The 21,906-nt window shown below is 50.9% G+C and overlaps 2 protein-coding genes across 3 annotated transcripts in view; both read right to left on the reverse strand.

Moving 5' to 3' along the window:
- Positions 1–12,413: 12,413 nt before the first annotated feature.
- CDRT4 (CMT1A duplicated region transcript 4) overlaps positions 12,414–21,906 on the reverse strand; it is a 63,631-nt gene continuing 54,138 nt past the window's right edge. The window contains exons 4-5 of the mRNA XM_017348924.3: positions 18,317–18,394; positions 12,414–14,448 (exon numbers count right to left, since the gene is read on the reverse strand). Of these exons, the coding sequence (XP_017204413.2) occupies positions 14,009–14,448; positions 18,317–18,394 (518 nt within the window). The 3' untranslated portion in view covers positions 12,414–14,008. The remainder of the gene's footprint in view (positions 14,449–18,316; positions 18,395–21,906) is intronic.
- The window catches only part of TVP23C (trans-golgi network vesicle protein 23 homolog C), a 138,039-nt gene continuing 130,500 nt past the window's right edge, over positions 14,368–21,906 (reverse strand). The window contains exons 11-13 of one of the 2 annotated variants that reach the window (XR_011383250.1): positions 18,317–18,394; positions 17,819–17,962; positions 14,368–14,448 (exon numbers count right to left, since the gene is read on the reverse strand). The gene's annotated coding sequence lies outside the window, so the exon portion shown is untranslated. Of the gene's footprint in view, positions 14,449–17,818; positions 17,984–18,316; positions 18,395–21,906 lie in introns of both variants that reach the window. The other variant, XR_011383249.1, reaches the window with a different exon arrangement.

Here is a 21,906-nt window from a genome sequence, read left to right on the forward strand (position 1 = left end):
GGAGAAGACAGGGCTGTGGCACCACCTGCAACCAGCTCTCCTTTGTGCCAAAGGCTCAAAGCAATCAGAAAACAATTTCAGAGGAGTCCTGTGGGCTTATTCTCTCCAGGTACTTAAGAGATGTTAAAGCCGCATTAACGAAAATGATTTTATTCTGGTGCATAAATGCAGATCAATGAGCCAAAATCGAGTCCCAAACTGCGACTGGAAAATATAGGCTAACTTAATGGACAGGCCGATTTCAAATCATTGTAGACAAGCAAATATTTTTTTTTAAAGTCAAATAGTCCCCTGTCAGGTCGGTATACTAAAGTAAGTTACAGGTGAAAAATACATGTGTTTTTTAAAAAAAATGTAGAATCTGAAAAAGTTGATCTTTTAGAAGGTAAGAGTAGAATGGTGGCTGCAGAGGCTGGGCGAGGAGGCGGGAGGAAGGTATGGGGAGAGGTTGATTGACAGGCACCGAGTTCTAGCTAGGAGCAAGACAGTCTGGTGTTCTGTGCACAGCAGGCCAGCTACAGACAATGAAAATGCGCTGTGTTGTTTTAGCAACGACACCAAAGAGCTAGAAGAGAGGATTTTGAATGTCTTCACCATAAAGGAAAGATAAGTATCTGAAGAGGTGGACAGGTTTCCCCAAATTTGGACATCACACAAGGTAGTCATGTCTCAAAACACCATGAATATCCACAATAATTGTCAGTCAATTACTTTTTTATAAATGTTTAGGGGCCGGCGCTGTGGTGTAGAGGGTAAAGCTGCCACCTGCGGTGCTGGCATCCCATATGGGCACCTGGTTGAGTCCCGGCTGCTCCACCTCCGATCCAGCTCTGGCCATTACGGCCATTTGGGGAGTGACCCAGTGGATGGAAAACCTCTCTCTCTCTCTCTCTCTCTCTCTCTCTCTCTGCCTCAGCCTCTCTGTAACTCTGCCTTTCAAATAAAAGTCTTTTTAAAAAAAGTTTAAAAAATGAAAAGCTGTCAAAGTACCAGAAAGAAACATAAGATAATCTTTTCATGTAATTTTGGGAGATGAGAAAGTCTTTCTAATTAAGGCAAAACTCAGGAGCCATATAAGCTTGATTGCATAAATATTTACAATGTCGGGGCCGGCACTGTGACACAGTGGGTTAAAGACCCAGCCTGCAGTGCCGGCATCCCATATGGGCGTCAGTTCTAGTCCCAGCTGCTCCTCTTCCCATCCAGCTCTCTGCTATGGCCTGGGAAAGCAGTGGAGGATGGCCCAAGTCCTTGGGCCCCTGCACCCACGTGGGAGACCTGGAGGAGCCTCCTGGCTCCTGGCTTCAGATCTGCGCAGCTCTGGCCGTTGTGGCCATCTAGGGAGTGAACTGGCAGATGGAAGACCTCTCTCTCTCTCCCTCTCTCTCTCTCTCTCTCTGTCTGTAAATCTTTCAATAAATAAAATATATCTTTATAAAAAATATCTACAACATTATCTCTATAGAAAATACTAAAACGATGTCAAAACACAAGTAAAAAGTTGAGGAAAATATTTGAAATACAGCTTATAACAAAGGACTAAGAAAGGTGTAATATAGAAATACACCTGTGGGCCGGCCCCACTGCTCACTAGGCTAATCCTCCGCCTGCGGTGCCGGCACCCCAGGTTCCAGTCCCGGTCGGGGCTCCGGATTCTGTCCCGGTTGCTCCTCTTCCTGTCCAGCTCTCTGCTGTGGCCCTGGAGTGCAGTGGAGGATGGCCCAGGTCCTTGGGCCCTGCCCCTGCATGGGAGACCAGGAGGAAGCACCTGGCCCCTGGTTTCAGATCGGTGCAGCGCGCCGGCCACAACACACCAGCTGTAGCAGCCACTTGGGGGGTGAACCAATGGAAAAAAAAAAAAAAAAGGAAGACCTTTCTCTCTCTCTTTCTCTCTGTCTCTCTCTCTCTCACTGTCTAACTCTGCCTGTCCAAAAAAAAAAAAAAAAAAAAAAAAGAAAAGAAAAGAAATACACCTGTGAACTGGAAGTATAAAGCCAGGTGCTTACTTCTCTTAACTAGCAAAACACAAGTAAGAAGAGGCTCACTTACAATCGTAGGCTCTGCAATCGTCTACAAGAACGAGTTGATTCTGTCTGTTCTAAGAGAAGCAATCTCCAGGCCCACCAAGCAGGAGAATGTGTGTGTGTGCATACGCGTATGAGGGGCGTCACACTTCGGATTCGTTCAACTAAGCTTTACTGAGCAACTACTGCATGCCAGGCACCAGGGACCCAGCAGTGAACCCACAGAACAATATCACTCTGTAGGTGTGGAGCTTTTATCCTAATGAGGGAAGAGCAACAATAGCAAAACGTGGGCTCTGCGGTGTGCCAGGTGCTGCCAAGCGACAGGGAGAAAACTAAGCACAGAAGGGATTCTGGGAAAAGGATGCACCCTTAAATACGGTGCCCAGAGAAAAGCTTCCTGAGAGGCAGATATCTGAGCCAAGACTGGAGAGCCCCAGCCGGCGCTGCGGCTCAATCGGCTAATCCTCCACCTTGCAGCACCGGCACACCGGGTTCTAGTCCCGGTCGGGGCTCCGGTTTCTGTCCCGGTTGCCCCTCTTCCAGGCCAGCTCTCTGCTGTGGCCCGGGAAGGCAGTGGAGGATGGCCCAAGTCCTTGGGCCCTGCACCCCATGGGAGACCAGGAGAAGCACCTGGCTCCTGCCATCAGATCAGCGCGGTGCGCCGGCCGCAGTGCGCCAGCCATGGCGGCCATTGGAGAGTGAACCAACGGCAAAGGAAGACCTTTCCCTCTGTCTCTCTCACTGTCCACTCTGCCTGTCAAAAAAAAAAAAAAAAAGAGAAAGAAAGAAAAAAGACTGGAGAGCCCCATGCACACAGATGGAGAAGAAAGTTCTAGCCAAAGGAAGGGGGCGTGCCAAAGTCGCGAGACAGGAGCAGGCTGATGTGAGTGACGGTGAGGGAGGGGCGGGGAGGCTGGGGCAGAGGGAGTGAGGACAGTGTAGGGAGTGAGCGAGCGGAGCAGAGGGCCGTGTAGGGCTGTCTGAGGGACCCTAACTCCTCTCAGAAGATGAATGAGGAGAGGCAGGTGCGGAGGTATAGGAGGACTGCTCTGTGGGCTGTGTGGTTTCTTTCCTTGGCTAACTGCATGCGTTGCTCTTTCAGGTTTTAAATGTGCATCCTCTGTGAGCCAGGCAGGGCTCACTTTACGACTGCATCACTGATAATCTAGGGGCTGAGACACCTGGGGTTTCCCCAAAGCAGAGCCTGAGATGAGCACGTGGACTCGGGAAACATGGGTGGAGGAGTGGGGACAAGGTGCTTTCCTAAGCACATTAACATTGGGGTCACCAAGGCTGGCCCTACTGAAAGCTCCAGGTCCCCCCACCAACTTAGGGGAGGGGGCAGGACTATGCACCTGCCAAGTCCTATTTGCATTACTGAAGGCAGCTCCATGGGGACTTAGCTCCCAGCAGGAGAATCAGGTGCCTCATGGACACATGCTGAAATGTAAAGGCACATGGGCAGGGGGCTGCAGGTGCTTTGCTTCCTTAAAAATACCTACAGGGGCCGGCGCTGTGGCGTAGCAGGTAAAGCCACCGCCTGCAGTGCCGGCATCCCAGATGGGCACTGCTTTGAGTCCCCGCTGCTCCACTTCCAATCCAGCCCTCTGCTATGGCCTAGGAAAGCAGTAGAAGATGGCCCAAATGCTTGGGCTCCTGCACCCGTGTGAGAGACTTGGAAGAAGCTCCTGGCTCCTAACTTCGGATCAGCCCAGCTCTGGCCATTGTGGCTATTTGGAGAGTGAACCAGCAGATAGAAGACCTCTCTCTCTCTCTCTCTCTCTGCCTCTGCCTCTCTGTAAATTTGCCTTTCAAACAAATAAATCTTAAAAATAAAATAAAGTAGAATAAAAGATCTACAAGCATTTCCCCTTGAGTTTCTTTCACGCTACCGTCCAAAGCACAGGCTGTCCTGGAACGAATTCATTTCATGGGAAGGTGGAATAAACAGAAGCAAATGGGGTGGGCTCAGAGCTATGCGAAATCTACACACCCTTCTACTTCTCCCGCAGTCCCCGGAAAACGGACACAGATACAAACATCTCCCATCTGGTGCGCTCTTTGGAGAGCAAGTTTTAAGAACATCGACTTGGGGAGATCCATGGCTCACCTCCCTTTTTTGGGAAAAAGACATTGTCAGTAGCAGAGTTCGTTTGGAGATACCTACAACACCTCACCCTCTCCACAACACCTCTCCCTCTCATTCCGCCTCTTCAAGCCTTGTTCTGCAATGCTTGCCTCTAGCAGTAGCTCCGCCTGCCCCCATACAAAGAGATGCCCAGCACATGGACAGCCAGGGTCCCTCCCTTGCCCATGAGACATCAACAGGGACCCTGAAGTTGCCAGGGCTGCAGTTCTCAAGTAAAGGGGTGGAGAAGCTGCCCTGCGGCTCACTCCCACGGCTTTTGGGCATGGGTCTTCTCCACAGGGCTTCCGTGTGATACATTAGCTCCTTCTTCCCAGAGCCAGCGACCAGGGGCAGAGAGTGGGCACCCAATACTAACACCTCCATTGCTTTCTTCTTTTTAATTTTTTTTTTAATTTTTTGACAGGCAGAGTGGACAGTGAGAGAGAGAGACAGAGAGAAAGGTCTTCCTTTTCCATTGGTTCACCCCTCAATGGCCGCTATGGCCAGCGCGCTGCAGCTGGCACACTGTGCTGATCCTAAGCCAGGAGCCAGGTGCTTCCTCCTGGTCTCCCATGCGGGTGCAGGCCCCAAGCACTTGGGCCATCCTCCACTGCACTCCCGGGCCACAGCAGAGAGCTGGACAGGAAGAGGAGCAACCGGGACAGAATCCGATGCCCCGACCGGGACTGGAACCTGGTGTGCCGGCGCCGCAGGCAGAGGATTAGCCTATTGAGCCGCGGCGCCGGCCAATTGCTTCTAACCTCATCTTGGAAGCGCCATGCATCCCTCTGCCACCTTCTGTTTATCAGCAATGACTCTGTAAGTCCAGCCCCACACTCAAGGGAGAGAAATTGAGCTCTCCCTCTTGAAGAGTAACAAAGAATTTGTGGACACATTTAAAAAAAAATGACACCACCTCCACACCTTCATCAATGCTTTTCTTTCAAGAGTAATGGCCCCCATCTACCCAACAGCTGCCAAGCAAAATCCTTCTTACCTTCAGGTATACACATCCAGCAGTTGTGTACAACCTGGTTGCACAGGTAGTGTGTGTTGGTGGCATCTGCTCAGTGGTCAATGTCGATTTGTGTGTGTATGTGTTTTTAAGACAATTTTTTCATCAGGTGGATTGAAAATAGGAGAAGCACGAGTTAAGTGCATAGTCAAACTGTCCCAAACTGGCAGGGGAGTCAGCAACCAACCACAGGCGGGTGAAGCCCCATCTCATAGCTGCACCTTGCATGGTCTCCAGTCAGCAAAGCTCCTCCCACATTTCAGCATTCACCGCCCACACCGAGCCTTCAGCCCTAACCCAATGTGCTGGCTTAACTCCAGGCAGTTGGCAGCACCCGTAAGCTCTGGTTCTAATTGGGCCAGAATTCCCTGGCTGTTTGCTGTGCGTGAACATCCAGGAGTAGGCGGCTGTACCATGCCCTCGTTGGAGGAGCTCTGAGCTCTGCCAACTTGGGGTTGGTGCAGAGCAAGCATTGAGGAATGGGTAGGCTTAGGACGTTCTCTCAGCTTGGCTCTTCCTCAGCTGAGAGGGTCAGTAAGTCAGGTAAGTGAGCACATTGAAAAGGCATACATTCCATATAACAGAAGATACCACTCTGGTCTGCATGTCTGTGTCTCTCCGGAAGTTATATGCTAAACACCTAACCCCCACTAGAGAGGTAGAGACTTTGGGGGGATGACCAAGACATGAGGGCAGGGCCTTTGTGAAAGGGAGTAGTGCTCTTACCAAATAGACCGATGGAAGCTCATTCGCCCACTCCACCATCTGAAGACAACAAGGAAGATGTGAGACTGCACCAGACACCCGGTCTGCTGGCACCTTGAACTTGGACTTCCCAGCCTCCAGAACTGTGAGCAGTAAACTCTGTAGTTTATAAGCCATGCACTCAATGGCATTTTGTTCAGAATCAACTAAGACTGGCATGATTATACCAAGCCAAGTCAGAGGGCAGCTGAGGCAGGAAGGAATCCGAGAACTCTCCCTTGAGCTTTGCAAAAATCCAATAATTCAAAGGTGGAAGCACTGATTACCATGGGGCATTAACCAGCTATGTAAAGGAGCAAGTGAGCTCTCTGTCTGCTGATGGTGAGGATATCCATGAAGTGGTATGTGAGATAAGAAAAATAAATAGAATTTGTAAGATCCAATCATTGTGGAACTAATGATTCTTAAAAAGTTGTTTAGCCATTTCTACCTAAAAGGCCAGAATTGTTACATTACTCCAAGGAGCTTCAGTCTCATTGTGGCTTATGTGAAATCCCTTTTCCCATCACTCCGGAAGTGTCCAGAGCTCAGCATGTGCCATTATGCAAGGAATCCTATAAGAAGGCAACAGGGGAGAACCTGAAGAACATAGGAAGAAGAGTGAAGCCGTCATCACCCTTGCATTATTGCATGATTTGAAACATGATTCAGGCATCAAGGGCCGTGGAGCACCAGGCTCTCTGATCATCATGTTTGGGCAACATAGTGGGCACCCCCACCCCCGCCACTGTGCACATGGGATTCTCAAGAGCCTACGGGGCTGTGTTGCAGGAAACTAAAAGCACATGGGTTCAATGGAGATGTGACGTCTTCCACAGGCCTTTCATCGAGCCTTCTCTAGATCAGACTTTTTCCACAAATAAAGGCTGCCTTTGCACCCACTTGTTCCGTGGTGCTAGCGGGGATGGTGATGATGGCTGTGGTGATGGTGAAGGTGACGGCAGCTGCAGCGATGATGGGCACAGTGATGGTGATGGAGATGGAGGTGGTAAAGGTGGAGATGATGGTAGTGGTGGTGGTGAAGGGGGAGGTGTGAGTGTTGGAGATGGTTGCCACGGTGACGGTCATGGTGATAGCGATGGTGCTACTGATGGAGTTGCAGAGGGAGTCAGAGGTGGAGGTGATGATGGTGGTGATGACAGAGGCATCGATGGTGGTGGAGGGGAGGTGTGGGTGTTACAGATGGTCATCATGAGGATGGTCGTTGTGGGGAGCAACTGGGAGCAACTCGGACTAGACTAAGTTACTGGAATTAAGACTTATTCTATGCATCTGCTTTCCCACAATATGGCGCTGAGAAGGGAAACAGCTTCTACACAGCTGCCTCCAGTTCAACCAATAAACTGTGGGACCTGCTCCTGATTGGAGGAGAGCAGCGTACTCGGCGTGTGGGCAGCAGAGTTGGGATTGGTGGAAGAGGACTATAAAGGAGGAGAGAGACGGCATGCACCAGGAACATCTAAGGGGAACACCTTGAGCCGGCGCCGTGGCTCAATAGGCTAATCCTCCACCTTGCGGCGCCGGCACACCGGGTTCTAGTCCCGGTCGGGGCGCCGGATTCTGTCCCGGTTGCCCCTCTTCCAGGCCAGCTCTCTGCTATGGCCAGGGAGTGCAGTGGAGGATGGCCCAGGTGCTTGGGCCCTGCACCCCATGGGAGACCAGGAAAAAGCACCTGGATCCTGGCTCCTGCCATCGGATCAGCGCGGTGCGCCGGCTGCAGCGGCGGCCATTGGAGGGTGAACCAACGGCAAAGGAAGACCTTTCTCTCTCTGTCTCTCTCTCTCACTGTCCACTCTGCCTATCAAAAATAAAAAAAATAAAAAAAAAATAAGGGGAACACCTGTGCAGCCCCCGAGAGAGCCGGCCGGCGGTGTGCCGCTCCCCTGCAGAAGTGAGGAATGTGGCAGGGGGAACCGCCCTTCCACGGAGGTGGAAGGGATGGTAGCCAACCCGGGAAGAACCAGCAGCAAACCCGGGAAGGGCCGAGCAGTCGAAAGAACAGCGCAGGGTCCTGTGTCGTTCCTCCACGAAGACGGGGAGCGACAGTCGTAGTGGTGATGGCTATGGTGTTAGTGGTGAACGTAGTGGTGGTAATGGTGATGGTGGTAGGGATGGGGTTACAGATAATGGTGGAGGCGGTGCTGGTGATGATGGAGCTAGCTGCTCTGTGTTCTGTCCGGGAGCTGCCCCCACACTCTCGCACCCGGACCCTAAAGAGGACCATACAAAAGCCTCCTGCCCTGCTGAACGGTTTTGAGGATCTGAAGTCCCTGATAAGCCACAGGGAGCGTGTCAGGCAACAAGGAGTGGACTGCTGAGTGTTGAGATTGTCTCTTCCAGCCTAGGGCGGCTGAGCCACATCTCATAAATAAGAAACTTGGCATTCTCAGTGCTGTCTGTCTGTGATCAAAACAAGGAGGAGGGCCGGCGCCGCAGCTCAATAGGCTAATCCTCTGCCTTGCGGCGCCGGCACACCAGGTTCTAGTCCCGGTCGGGGAGCCGGATTCTATCCCGGTTGCCCCTCTTCCAGGCCAGCTCTCTGCTGTGGCCCGGGAAGGCAGTGGAGGATGGCCCAAGTGCTTGGGCCCTGCACCCCATGGGAGACCAGGAGAAGCACCTGGCTCCTGCCTTTGGATCGGCGCGATGCGCCAGCCGCGGCAGCCATTGGAGGGTGAACCAACGGCAAAGGAAGACCTTTCTCTCTGTCTCTCTCTCTCACTGTCCACTCTGCCTGTTAAAAAAAAAAAAAAAAAAAAAAACCACCAAGGAGGAGGTCATTAACAGGGGAGCGTAAGGTGGGAGTGGCCCCACTGTCTCCAGGGTGAGTGGGGAATGGAGTCCGAATTCGGAGTTCATGCAGATGCATGTGCTGGAGGCAGGACTGGTCCTCCCCAGGGAATGGAAATCAAATTCACGTGGTGCCCCTCCGCACGGGAGCCACTCCTGGAAGCAACTGCGATTCACTCTCTTGTGCTCCTTCCATCCCCAAGCCCTCCAGGCAGACTGGCGGATGGCTCCACCTCAGGCAGAGCTGACGTTGGGAATGTGTAGTGGACCCAATGGTTATGCTGGAGTGAAGTGAGACAGCAACGCTCTGGGACCTGGAAGTAGCTGCTTCTGGGATGAGGTAGGTGGCCAGGGTGACAGGTGGCTGGGATGAGGTAGGTGGCCAGGGTGACAGGTGGCTGTGATGATGGTCAGGTGGCTAGGGCAAGTATTCCTCAGAGCCTCCCAGGAAGTACTTGCAAACTCCCTATTGTCTTCTTGATGGAGGTATGAGAGTACTTTAGTATTCAGATTAGTACTTTAGTACTCAGCTTAGTACTTCAGTACTCAGGCATGCTTCTCCTAAAGACTGGAGGCTCAGAGTCATCTTGATTACTTAAACTTCAAGTTACTTGCAGCAAGTATCATTTAATTTAGCAATTATAAAAAATAGCCACGAAGAGCAAAAGATAAGGAAAGAAGGGGAAGGAGGGAGGCACACAAGGAGGAAGGAAGAAGATGATAAAGGAAGAAATGAGGAGGGAGGGAAAGAAAAGGAAGGAGATAGAGTCAGGGCAGTGTCAAGGTCGCAGTGCGCTACAGTCTACGGAGAGCTCTGCAAGATCCTGGGAACGCAAGCATCGAGCAGGGGTTGCCTGGCCAGAAAGGAAATCAAAGACAGCACTGAAGACCCAGGAAAGCCCAAATGGTTTGGAACCGGATGCTTAAGGCCTGGCCCAGGTCCTTGCCCAAGGTCTGCAGAGCACAGCAAAGGGCCCTCAGAGTCTCCTTTGTAGCTGCCCTGCCCAGTCCCTCGGGACAGAAAGGCAGGCAGGAAGTGAGCGCCCTGGAATAAACAGTGTGTGCAAACATTTGGCACTTCCTCCGTGCTGTCACCGGGAGTGTGGAGCGGGATGCCCTAACCCCAAGCCAGCCTGAGCTAGCAACAGCTCCATGGTGCTACAGAAACAAACAAGCGTGTTGGGGACCAAGTTTGAAACTGAAGGCAGCTTTGCAGAGTTTCACAAACTTACCAGGCTTCGCTGAAATTCCACTTGGCCCAAAATTCACTATGACCTCATTCCCTTTTATGAGCAGCTGTCCTGACACTAATCCTGCCTCCAACTCTAATCCCTTTTTCAGAAGACTGAGAGAACATGTCATGAGCCTAAAGCAAATTCACTCTCACAGAGCCCTGTGCCCCTGCCTAATGCACAGCCCAAGTGGCATTTGACAGAACCCTTGTCTAATGTCTCCAACGCTGAAATGTAAGCCCAGCTGTGTCTCCCGTGGCCACGGACGGGCCGCTGGCACAGTGCCTGGTACAAGCAAGCACTCAGGGCATGTATTTTGAGGGCCTGTCGACATGCTTCAAGCATGGAGACGGAACAAGTGAAGTCTACGAAACCACGTCCCTCAAAAAGGCTAAGGGGAAAATGGTCACCTTGGAATCTCATCTCATAGGTATGGATTGATCATTTAAAAGAACATCTCAGGAGCAGGTGTCCAGCACAGTGGTAAAGACAGCACTTTTGACACCCACATCCCATGACATCCAAGTCCCTGGATTCAAGCCTCAGGCCACTCCTAGCTCTATGTGTCCATGCATGGACACCCCAGTGGTTCCTGGTTGAGATCACAGCACAGAGAGCTGAACGCTGTCCTGTGTGTGTCCCCTGCTTCATGCAGCTTCTTAGTACCCTTAGGGACCTCCATTGAGGCCCAAGAACCAAAATCCTTACCCTCAGGGTACTCAATTATTTCCCTTGGTCCTAAAAAAATGAGATGTGGGAAACAGGGAGGCATTTGTGTCCCCTGTGTGAGGACCATGGGCCAAGGAAACGAAATGCAGGATTTGTTGACTAAGCTGTGATGGTCTCACTCCAAAGTAGCTCTAAATCAGGGTTGGGTGCAGGGGGAGGTTTTTTGTTTTGTTTTGTTTGTTTGTTTGGTGCAGGGGGAGGTTTTTTGTTTTGTTTGTTTGTTTGTTTTTGGGGTTTTTTTTGGTGCCAAAAGCCATTTGGATCATCATAGCATCTTTCACGGACCACACAAAATTATCAACTTAAAAATGAGCCTGCTGTAGATTTATCAAACTTCAAGTCCTCCCAGCAGTTCCCTGGGCAGGGCCAGACCACATGATTTTGCCTAGACCCCACGGCTAATCAGGTCCACAGCTGTTCTCTGTTCGCTGTTCCCCAAAGCTCCCAGGCCACCCCCAAATATCTGGCTTGCCCAGACCTCTGTTCTCAGAGTCACCTCCTCCAAGCTGGCCTCGCTCCATCCAGACTTGCTCCCTGCCGTGGCCAGGAAGGCTGCAGAATGTGGAACTGTTTGATGTCCTCACGAGCCCCGTGCCAAAGTGACAGCGGCCAGCAGGCTCGGTCATGTTGCCGAAGTTAAACATCAACCGTTCAAGCACCAGCCTCGGGATTTGCAAATGTGCGCCGGGAGCCAAAGAATCTGCTCAGAAACAGCTGCGCGGGATGTGTCGGGACCGGGCCCTAGCTACAGAGCAACACAGACAGGCTAACAAAATCCATATTCTGTAGCTTCAGGAACCTCCTGCTTGCAGCAGGGGGACGGATGGAAACTGCTCTCCTGCCAAGCAGAAAATTCCATACGCAGAGGAGATAAATAAGAAGAGGCCCCTCGGGCTGTGGAACACCAGTGAATGCCAGCTCCCCTCTTGGAGATGCAAGGGAAATAAATATACTCAGGGTAACCTGAGATAGCCCAGGCCACCCCTAGCTGGAACAGGCCGATGAGGTTACCTGAGGGATAACCCACACATTCCACTCGCTCCAAGGCCCTGCTGCTCCTGACTGACTCCAGGCCCCAGGAAGGACCCCGTGCCCATTCCTGCAGACATCAAGGGTGTCTCTCGGTTTCTCACAAACAAGGCTGGCCCCACCAAGCACACACTAGGCTCTGCCAGATGCAGCCATTTCTTGTCCACATGCGGGGGGGGGGGGTGGGGGGTGGGTAATGTGAAGTTGAGAAGACCTCTCCCCACTCGGCCTTGGTCCGCCCCCAGGGCCTTCCAGGGGCCTGTGAGAGTCTGACTCACCACTCCCCACCCTCATGGTGCTCAGGCAGGTCTGGAGCAGGAGACGTGTAAGCGTGAGATACGGGGCCCCCCAGGCCTCTCCTCCTCCCGCAGTGACCAGGCTTCCATGCGGAATCCAGCTGATCTTCCCCAGGTGTATCTTTCCTCGGAGAACTGATTCCCAGAGGCCTTGTCAGCCCTGCTGTTCATAGGCATGGCTGGTCAAGTCCCCCTGCGGGCCAGACCTGCGAATCCCACCTTGGACTTGGGCAGGATTCCCCCCTCTCCAGTGGAATTAGAGGTTCTCTCTCTTCAAGCTGCCTAGGGAGTGCAGTGGCAGGGTGCAGGCAGCTCCTGTCCCCATGCAAGATGCAAATGGGTCCTTTCCCCATGACTCGAGTTAGTAAAACAGGCTGGGCATTAAATCCATCCAACTAAGCGATCTAGAAGACAATCATTTTAATTTAGAGGGTACACACTTTTAAGATGATTAAAAATGATTCAATGCCTAGAAATGGGAAAATAAAAGTTGTGCAATCCACACCATTCTGCCCTTGAAGGGATTGGAAGAAAACATCCTAAATCATCCCAGATCCCTATAGACGCTAATACTCAGTAAGATTCTATACTCCATGTAAACCCTGACCATAAACACCCATAAAGGGAAGAGGAGATAAAGTTTCTTGTTGGTGGAATTTATCACCTACTTCTTGCTATAAACTTTCCAGGGACACAAAACACAGTCACTGGAATTCACTAGAAACCTCCTGTGTTGTTCTAAGAACTCACTCTGGCCAAGGGCTGGCAACCCCAGAATGGATCCGGAGCTCCTGATTTGTGCAGTCGTCCCAACACCAATACCCGGGAGCCGGAGAAGAGTTCCCCACAGCTTCTGCCTACGTAGGCGTCTCCGAATAGCGACACAAGACTCTCGGAGGGAGAAAATGCATTACAGGGCAAATTCTGCTTTTTCAGATGAGGCTATTACATTCCTCTACGTCTCTGTGCGAGAAGCCAGGTGGGGGTGAACTGCCTTGCATGGGCAAACACAGCACCTGAAGTAGGGTCAGCCATGCCCACGAACATGACCGTGAACATGAAACCAGCTGGGGTTTGCTCATCATGACAGATCCCCTGTATCTGAAGCTGAAGCTTGTCTGCTTGGAGATGGGGGATAATTCAGCACTGCTTGCCTTGGCGCCAGCTAGGGGCATGGGTAGACCAAGTCTAGCTGTCTTCTGAGAAAAGCAGCTGGGGCCCAGCCCCCCACACTCTACTCCACAAGGCAAAGCTCCGAGAAGGACGGGGCCAGGGGAAAACCTCCTCCCTTTCTCTGCTAGGGCCGTCTTGATCCCCACCTTACAAGCCTTCAAGGTCAAAGCCTCATAGCCTGAGGTTCAGGTGCCAAGCAGGGCAGCAGAGCAGACTCCCTGAGAACCAAGGCTGCTGCTTGGCCAGCACTCTCAAAGACCAGCCTCAGGAGTGCTGCCTTGGAGACACCAGCCAAACAGTGGGGATACCATCCCTACAGAGACTCCACCCCAGAGTTCAGGGGCACAGTGTCCCCACGATGCCACCTCTACAAGCGGCTAACTTTTACTAAGTGCCACCTCTTCCCTTTGTTCCCCCAGCCTAGGAGCCATCACAGCTTCCTCTGTGGAAACCTCTGGGGTCTCCTTTTCAGCCCCCTGCTCCACAATCCCTTACATTCAAGGATCTCTGCTAAAAATAAATAAATAACTGGTGTGATTCATCTCCTGCCTGGACGGGGACTGCTACACCTGCACGCGGTTAGCTCCTCAGCCGCTATGGCCGACACTAAAACATGACACTGCCACACCCCACCGCACAGACAGCTGGGTGGGAGGGGAGGCCCCCACACACCTACCGCGGCCCCCCCATCCGGAGGTGGCTTCTCTGAGCCAGCCTCTGCCTGAACAGGGCACAAGTTCCAATTCAAAGGACAAGGTGACGTGTGTGGCACATGGAGCTTAATTGCTGTAACATTCCTGGGAGGGCACGGCCGCGGGGGCTCCTGGCTAGACGTTGGCATGTTTCTCCTTGCTGGCCAGCAGCGAGCTGTAGGGGAGCAGCCTCATCACCGGCCTGCGGGAGAAGAGGATCTTGTTGTGGGTTGCGGTAGGGCTGTCGCACGTGGGCTCCGGGCTGATGGCGGGACCCACGGCCAACACGGAGTAAGCGCCCCACACGGATAACATGGCCTGTGACAGCACATCCTGGAAGGCAGCTTCACTGGAAGATTTCGACGACTTCCTCCTCTTCAGCTGCACGATGCTGGAGGCCTTGTTGGGCTTCGCTGCCCGGCGGCTTTCCTCGAAGGCATTCGCGCATTCCAGCTCTCTCGTCTTGCTTTTCTCAATGAGTCTTTTTACCACGGGGGAGGTGTAGGTGACATACCCTGGCCAAGGGTCATGTTTGTCAACGAGTTCCAGGGGGAGTCCGATGTTTGCTGTGAGTCCTACCAGCAAAGACAGGAGCAGGCAATGTAGAGACACAGCATAGGCAATGGCTCCGTTCTCCCAAGACTTGGGGGCTAGTGCAACCCTGTTTTTGATGTGGCTTTATTTATTTACTTATTTATTTGAAAGGCAGAGTTACAGAGAGAGAGAAGGAGAGGCAGAGAGAGAGAGAGAGAGAGAGAGAGAGAGAGGTCTTCCACCTGCTGGTTCACTCCCCCAGATGGGCCACTACAGCCAGAGCTGGGCTAGGTTGAAGCCAGGAGCCAGGAGCTTCCTCTGGGTCTCCCACATGGGTGGCAGGGGACAAGCACTTGAGCCATCTTCCATCGCTTTCCCAGGTGTATTCACAGAGAGCTGGATAGGAAGTGGAGCAGCTGGGACTTGAACCAGCACCCACACGGGACGCCAGCACTGGAGGCAGCGGCTTCACCTGCTATGCCACAGCGCTGGCCCCTGGAACCACGTTTTGAAGTCCCACCATAAGGCACCCCTTGTATTCAGCGGGAATGAAATCCACGCCAAAGCTGGGAGACACCAGGAAGATTCGGGGAGTCTACCCATTAAAGAACAAACAGCACAGGAAGGTGTCTGGAACAGCAGTTACGCCACTGCTTGGGACACCTGCGTCCCATATCAGAGTGCCTGGGTTCTAGTTCTGGCTCCACTCTCCACTCCAGCTTCCTGCTAATGCACACTCTGGAAGCGGCAGGTGATGGCTCAAGTATTGGTTCCCTCTGCCACCTCTGTGAGAGGCCTGGATGGAGTTCAGGGCTCCCGGCTTCACTCCAACCCAGCCCTGGCTGTTTGCAGGCACTTGGGAAGTAAACCAGTGGATGGGAGAGCTTTCTCTCTGCCTGTCTCTGCCTCTGTGCCTTTCCAAGAGCAACAGAATGATAAGAGCAGGAGTCAGGCTGCCTATGCTGCAAATATTTGTACAACTTCAAAGTGTTTAATCTTTGAACGTATGTATTTATTTATAAAACAGAAATACAGATGAAAAAGAGAGAAACAGAGTGATTTTCCATCTACTGGTTTAATCCCCTAAATGCCTACAACAGCCAGAGCTGGGCCAGGTCCACGCCAGGAGCCAGGAACTCAATCCAGATGTCCCATGTGAGTGGCAGGGACCCAAGTACTTGAGCCATCACCTGCTGCCCCTGAGGGTGCACGTTAGCAGGAAACTGGAACAGACAGTAGAACTGAGACTCCCAACCCAGCTTCCTGCTAATGAGCCTGGGAAGGCAACGGATCACGGCACAAGTACCTGGGCTGCCGGCACCCAAGTAGAAGACTTAGATGAAGCTCCTGGCTCCTGGCTTCAGCCTGGCCCAGCCCTAGCCATTGTCATTTGGGTAGTGATTCAGTGGATGGAAGATTTCTCTTCTTTTTCTATCTCTGCCTTTCAAATAAATAATTAAATCTTTTTTTAAAAAATAAAAGGTAAGTTTGGGGTCTGCTGTTGTGGTACAGAGGGTTAAGCCATGTCTGCAGTGCTGGCATCCCATATGAGCACCAGTTTAAGTCCCAGCTGCTCCACTTCTGATCCAGCTCGTTGCTAATGAGTCTGAGAAAGCACTGGAAGATGGTCCAAGTGCTTGGGCCCCTGCACCCACGTGGGAGATCTGGAAGAAGCTCCCGGCTCCTGGCTTCAGATCGGCCCAGCTCCGGCCATTGTGGTCATTTGGGGAGTGAACCAATGAATGGAAGATCTCTCCCTCTGTCTCTCCCTCTCTCTTTCTCTGTAACTCTGACTCTCAAATAAATAAATATTTTTAAGAAAAAAATTAATTTGTTTTTGATGCAAAAAGTGTGAAATCCATGCAGAATTTTATCCTAATATGCATTTTCCATGAACTTTTTCAAGGTCCCCTGACATCTGCATGAGTTTCAAAGTGTCTTTGCATCAAAATCTAAACCTATCTTTTAATTCCACTTTTCACAAACTTGCTGAAATACCTTCATATTTGTGTATAACCTACAAACATGCTCTCAGATACTGTAAAACAATACCAAATACTGACTTACAATACCCAACACTGTCAATTGTTGCTATTCTGCAGTATTTAGGGAATAATGAGAGGAAAACAAACCTGTGTGTGTATGTGTGTGTGTGTGTGTGTGTTCCATTTGGATGTAATATGTTAATATTCTCCACTCACAAGTAGTGCAGTCTACAGACGGGAACCCAGCAGCTGGCCGAGGGGCGGTTGACTATAATGGATTTTGAGGGCTTGGAACGGGAGAGCTTAGGGCTCGAGGGCATGGGCAGGCCATTTAGACTGCTGCAGATTCCTATACTGTTGCTTCGTGACCAAGCTTCTTCCGCAAGTTTCTTAACCCTTCTAAAGCTCAGCGGCCTTGCCTGTAACGATAGTGGCTGGAGTAGTCCAACCTCAGAGAGACTGCTAATGGCTTAGAGCTAATTTATGGAAAGCTCTCATTTATTTTAATGTATGTGCCGCTTTTAGTGCAGCATATGACATGTAGCAAGCTACACCCCCTGGTCTGCAGCGTTTGATTTCATCCGGGTTATACCCATGAGGTAAGTACTAGACCCATGTAACAGCGCTCAACACTGAGGCTGACTCACAACTGAGGGTTTTATAGGCTCAAACACCCCAAAAGCTTTCCACTGTGGCCGATGACCTGACGTTTTGGGTGTCTGGGGCTCTGGGGCTTTCCTAGAAATTCGACCATTAATTGACATGTTCCTCTGTAGATACCAAGTCATGAGCAGGTGGGTCCCCCCTTCCGTCACGTGCAGCTTCATTCTGTCCAGTGAACAAGGCTCCGGATTTCTCTCCTGCAGCTGCTCCTCACCCTGCCCCCCGCAGTGCACAGGTTCCCAAAGTCTGTTTCTTGGGTTATGTAAATAGGAGTGAATTTCATTAAAAAGTCTTATAAGTGGGGCAGAGGATTTGCACATTACACCTTTTCCCCTTACCCACAGTTTCACTTTCCATGAATTTGGAAATTTGGAGTATTAAATGGAAAATTCCAGAAACAAGCAATTTATAGGCTGTAAATACCTTGCATTACCGTCTACTGCTACAACGGTTCCATTTTATTATTTATTGTTGTTAATCTCTTACTGTGCCTAATTTATAAACTAAACTTTATCATAGGTATGTGTAGAAAATAAAACACAGTATATGAGAGTACTTTGAAAGATTTGTGGAAAACATTGTGTCATTTTGAAATAAAATCAAAGATTCATGGAAAATGGGATTAAAAGATTAGCTTATTTAGGTGCAGGAATTTTTAAACCCATGAATAGTTTTTTTTTTTTTCCACAATCTGCATTTTCTGTTATCCTTTTGAAAACCCGTGGGACACAAGGTTGAGTACTAGGCATGGTTTCGTGCACACCGGGAATCGGGAACATGTCCCTCGCAGGTGAGGGGGGACAGCTGTACACAGTCATCCCAGGCTGCTTTGCGGACGAGGAGGTGCTGGCGTTCGTCTGCAGGCAGATCTGTCAGTAAGGAACGTGCCGCAGAAGGCTTCCGTCTCCTGCAAGAGTCGTGAGTGATTCTGCCCGAGGAAGGGGAGACGTGTGGCATCACCTCTCACCAGAAAACGGGCATCAGAGCTTCCAAGCACAGACCTGACTCTCCCTCCTGTCTCCTCCAGGCAAATGCAAAACGCGAAGATCTTGCAGGTGACATCATCTGCACGACTCAGGCCAAGGCCAAGCTTCACTAGAACTCTGCTTTTGACAGGGAGCTACTCCCTCCTGCCTCTCCTGCACACGCTGTGTTTTCTGCCTGCACCACAAGACTGGCCCTCCCCAGAGCCCTGCCTCTTCCCAGCCCCAGTCCTCCCACCGGGAGAGCTCCCACTGAGAAGTTCCCCAACCCCTCTTACCTTCTTGTGTCTTCAGCTTTCTTATATCTGTCTTCTCTTTTAACTTTATGCAATTCTTCAGATCATAGGTCAGGATACCTTTGGGGACATACATTTGTTAGCCAGCATCTCTTCCAAGTTGCTGGAGAAGAAGGGGTCTAGGAACCACCTTGGGGACCCCAAGTCCTACAGTCCCTAAGACTGAGATGATTCCACCCTCTCCAGGGCAAAGACACGTCTTCCGTGGAGCTGGAGGGAGGCCAGGTGAGCCCCAGAAGGCCCTGCAGGCAAGGCCATGCTCAAGAATCTCAAGCATGAGGCCGGTGCTGTGGGGCAGCAGGTTAAGCCACTGCCTGCAACAGTGGGATCCCATACGCGTGCTGGTTCAAGTCCTGGGTGCTCTGCCTCTGATGTAGCTCCACACTAGTGGGCCTGGAGAAGCAACGGAAGATGGCCCAAGTGCTTAAGCAGACATGTGGGGAGTGAACCAGTGGATGGAAGATCTCTCTTCCCTCTCTGTTTATCCCTCTTTCTCTGTAACTCTGCCTTTCAAATTAATAAATCCTTCAAAAAAAGAAAGAACTGTGACACTCATGCCAGCTCTCGGTGCACTGCTTTCTGGTCTGTACCTCAGAAGAAGTGAGAACAGGGCACATGTGGGGTCAGTGTGGATGGTGGTCCACGGAGAGAGATGAGAACAAGTCCCTGTTTCAAAACCATGCCATCTCCTCCACCGGAGCCCAGGTGTGGTCATGTTACAGCAAATAGGTCAAGACCTCATCCTTCAACCTGCACTTGTCAGCCTAGAACTGGGGGGAGGGGGTAGCAGAGAGGGGCAGCTGCCCAGGCTTTGAGTGCAGGTTGAAATAGGGACGAAGCTTTAATGGCCATGCAGGTAGGAGATTCAAAGAGAATGGTGCTCTGTGGTTCTCAAACTTGCAGGTGCATCGCCAGGATGGCTTGTTTAAGCACAGGTGCTTTTTTTTTTAAAGATTTATTTATTTAAAAGTCAGAGTTGCCGGCGCTGTGGCTCACTAGGCTAATCCTCCGCCTGTGGCGCCAGCACACCGGGTTCTAGTCCCAGTCGGGGCGCCGGATTCTGTCCCAGTTGCCCCTCTTCTAGTCCAGCTCTCTGCTGCGGCCCGGGAGTGCAGTGGAGGATGGCCCAAGTGCTTGGGCCCTGTACCCCATGGGAGACCAGGATAAGTACCTGGCTCCTGCCATCAGATCAGTGCTGTGCGCCAGCCACAGCATGCCAGCTGCAGCGGCCATTGGGGGTGAACCAATGGAAAAAGAAGACCTTTCTCTCTGCCTCTCTCACTGTCCACTCTGCCTGTCAAAAAAAAAAAAAAAAAAAAAAAAAAGGAGTTACACAGAGAGAGAGACAGAGAGAGTCTTCCATCCGTTGGTTCACTCCCCAGCAGGCCACAACAGCCAGAGCTACACTGATCCAAAGTCAGGAGCCAGTAGCTTCTTCCAGGTCTCCCATGCGGGTGCAGGGGCCTGAGGACTTGGGCTATCCCCCACTGCTTTCCCAGGCCATAGCAGAGAGCTGGATCGGAAGTGGACCAGTTAGGACTCGAACCGGCACCCACATGGGATGCCGGCACTGCAGGTGGTGGCTTCACCCGCTATGCCACAGTGCCAGCCCCAGCACAGGTTGTTTTTAACACCTCCTGAGTGTCTGACCCGGTGGCCAGTGCTGTTAGCTACATGAAGATGTTTTCAGTTCTTTCCAGTTCTAAGATGCAAGCTTTTATCCAATAACTCATTATTTCATATATTCAGTTTTGCCATCTCTGTAGCTTTTTGAACATTTAAAAGAGACACAGGGCATTCCACAATCACTCACTAATGCTCAGTGATAAAGAGCCACTGGCAGTTTTTACCAGGTTCCCTTGGGATGCTGGTGCTATTGGCCTGGAGATCACACTTCCAGAAACACTGGTCTAGGACAAAGCTTTGAGGAGGTGAGTTCATTCTAGAAGCACCTGCAGAGCTTGGAATGCACGGATACCTGGTCCCTACCCTGACATATTCTGTTCAGTAGGTCTGTTTTAGAGACCTGAGATTTTTGCATCTCTAAGTCACTCTAGAGCTACATCAATGCGGTTGGTCTGTGGATCACACACTGAGCAGCCCTGGCTTAAACAGACCATGGTCTCAATCTTTTCTTTCCACTGAGATTGACTTTCAAGTGTGAGACCCTCCCCTGAGATAAGCGACTTCCTAGGTTCTCTCTCCTAATCAAGGAACTGTTACAGAACGCCAAGTGTGCATGTCATGGACAAGAACAGCCTTAAGCACCACAAGTTGTATAAATTCACAGATTTCCGAATTTCATTATCACACACCTAAGAATAGCACCCTAGAGATTCATTCATTTTTCTTTACAAAATATTTTAAAAGACTAGTCTTTATCAAACCTATTTTGATTCAGGTCATACAGGGGTTCTGCCATGACTTTCGGTGACAAAGGGTGTGTTTTTAGAAGCACTCATAGCATCATTTTTCTGAGGCTGGGGAAATAGTCCCCTAACCTAGAAGCTTCATGTAATTAAAAAAGCGGAAGTTAAAACCCGTTAGTTCTCCAAGTCCTATCATAGGATCTCAGAATTTAAGCTCATCCATTGGAAGTTACTTACTATATAAGACTACTTCAAAAGGTGTCTGAGAAAAATGGTATGAAAAGGCAAGTTTGTTTTGGTGCAAAAGAATTTTGAAATCCATGCACAGTTTTCCCATGATATGTATTTTTTGAAGATCGCACCTCTGCCTGACTTCAAAATCCCGTCCGCCTCTGATGAAAAGTCGACTCAGCTGAGCTTCTGTACCTGTAGAGTTCTTAGACATTTCACTTCTCCCCACAGGGAAGACAGGACTGCTCAATCCCGCCCCATGGTGGGAATACCTTCTGAGCTGGTGCTTTGTGGAGCATTATGGATCATTCCTTTCTTTCCAGCCTCTGACCTTCTAGTTAATGAGCTTGAAGTCCAGTTACCAGCAAATCGCCAACCAGCACACTAGAGTTTGTGAAAAAGTTCGTGGAAAAATGAACTAAAGGACATTGGTGCAAGTACGTTGAAATCCACGCGTAGTTTTTCTCATACTACACGTTTTCCATGAACTCTAGGAAAACTGCTGGGGTGACGTCAGCGCCTCGTGCTGCGTCTCCCTGGGCCCCTGCAGCAGCCCTGGGGGGGCTCATAGGACAGTTCTACAGAATGGTGGGTTGTTCTGATACCTGCTGATGCAGAGACTGGGAAGCCATAAAAAAGCGAGGGAGGGGGTGCTTGAGACTGGCCTGCAACTCCTGGGGAGGCCTTGTTTGTTTGAAAATAGCAGGAGACAAATAGTTGACATTAAGTCTGAAGACAAGCTGTGGGCTTTCCTGATTCCCTTCAGTTTCAGCACAAAGGTTCCATTTTGCCTCCCTCCAAATGAAATGCAAACCAGCAGTCTGCACACAGAACCGGCATTGATGGGAGGGGCAGGAGGCTAACACTGAAGTGGCTTTCTTGTCTCTCCTACGGACACAAAGGCCCATGTTCAACCCACCTCCAGCCAACCTCTCCACCCACCATATCCAGCATCTAGTCCGATATGCGAGG

Source organism: Oryctolagus cuniculus, chromosome 17 (assembly GCF_964237555.1).
Source record: "Oryctolagus cuniculus chromosome 17, mOryCun1.1, whole genome shotgun sequence".
Classification (NCBI taxonomy): Eukaryota; Metazoa; Chordata; class Mammalia; order Lagomorpha; family Leporidae; genus Oryctolagus; species Oryctolagus cuniculus.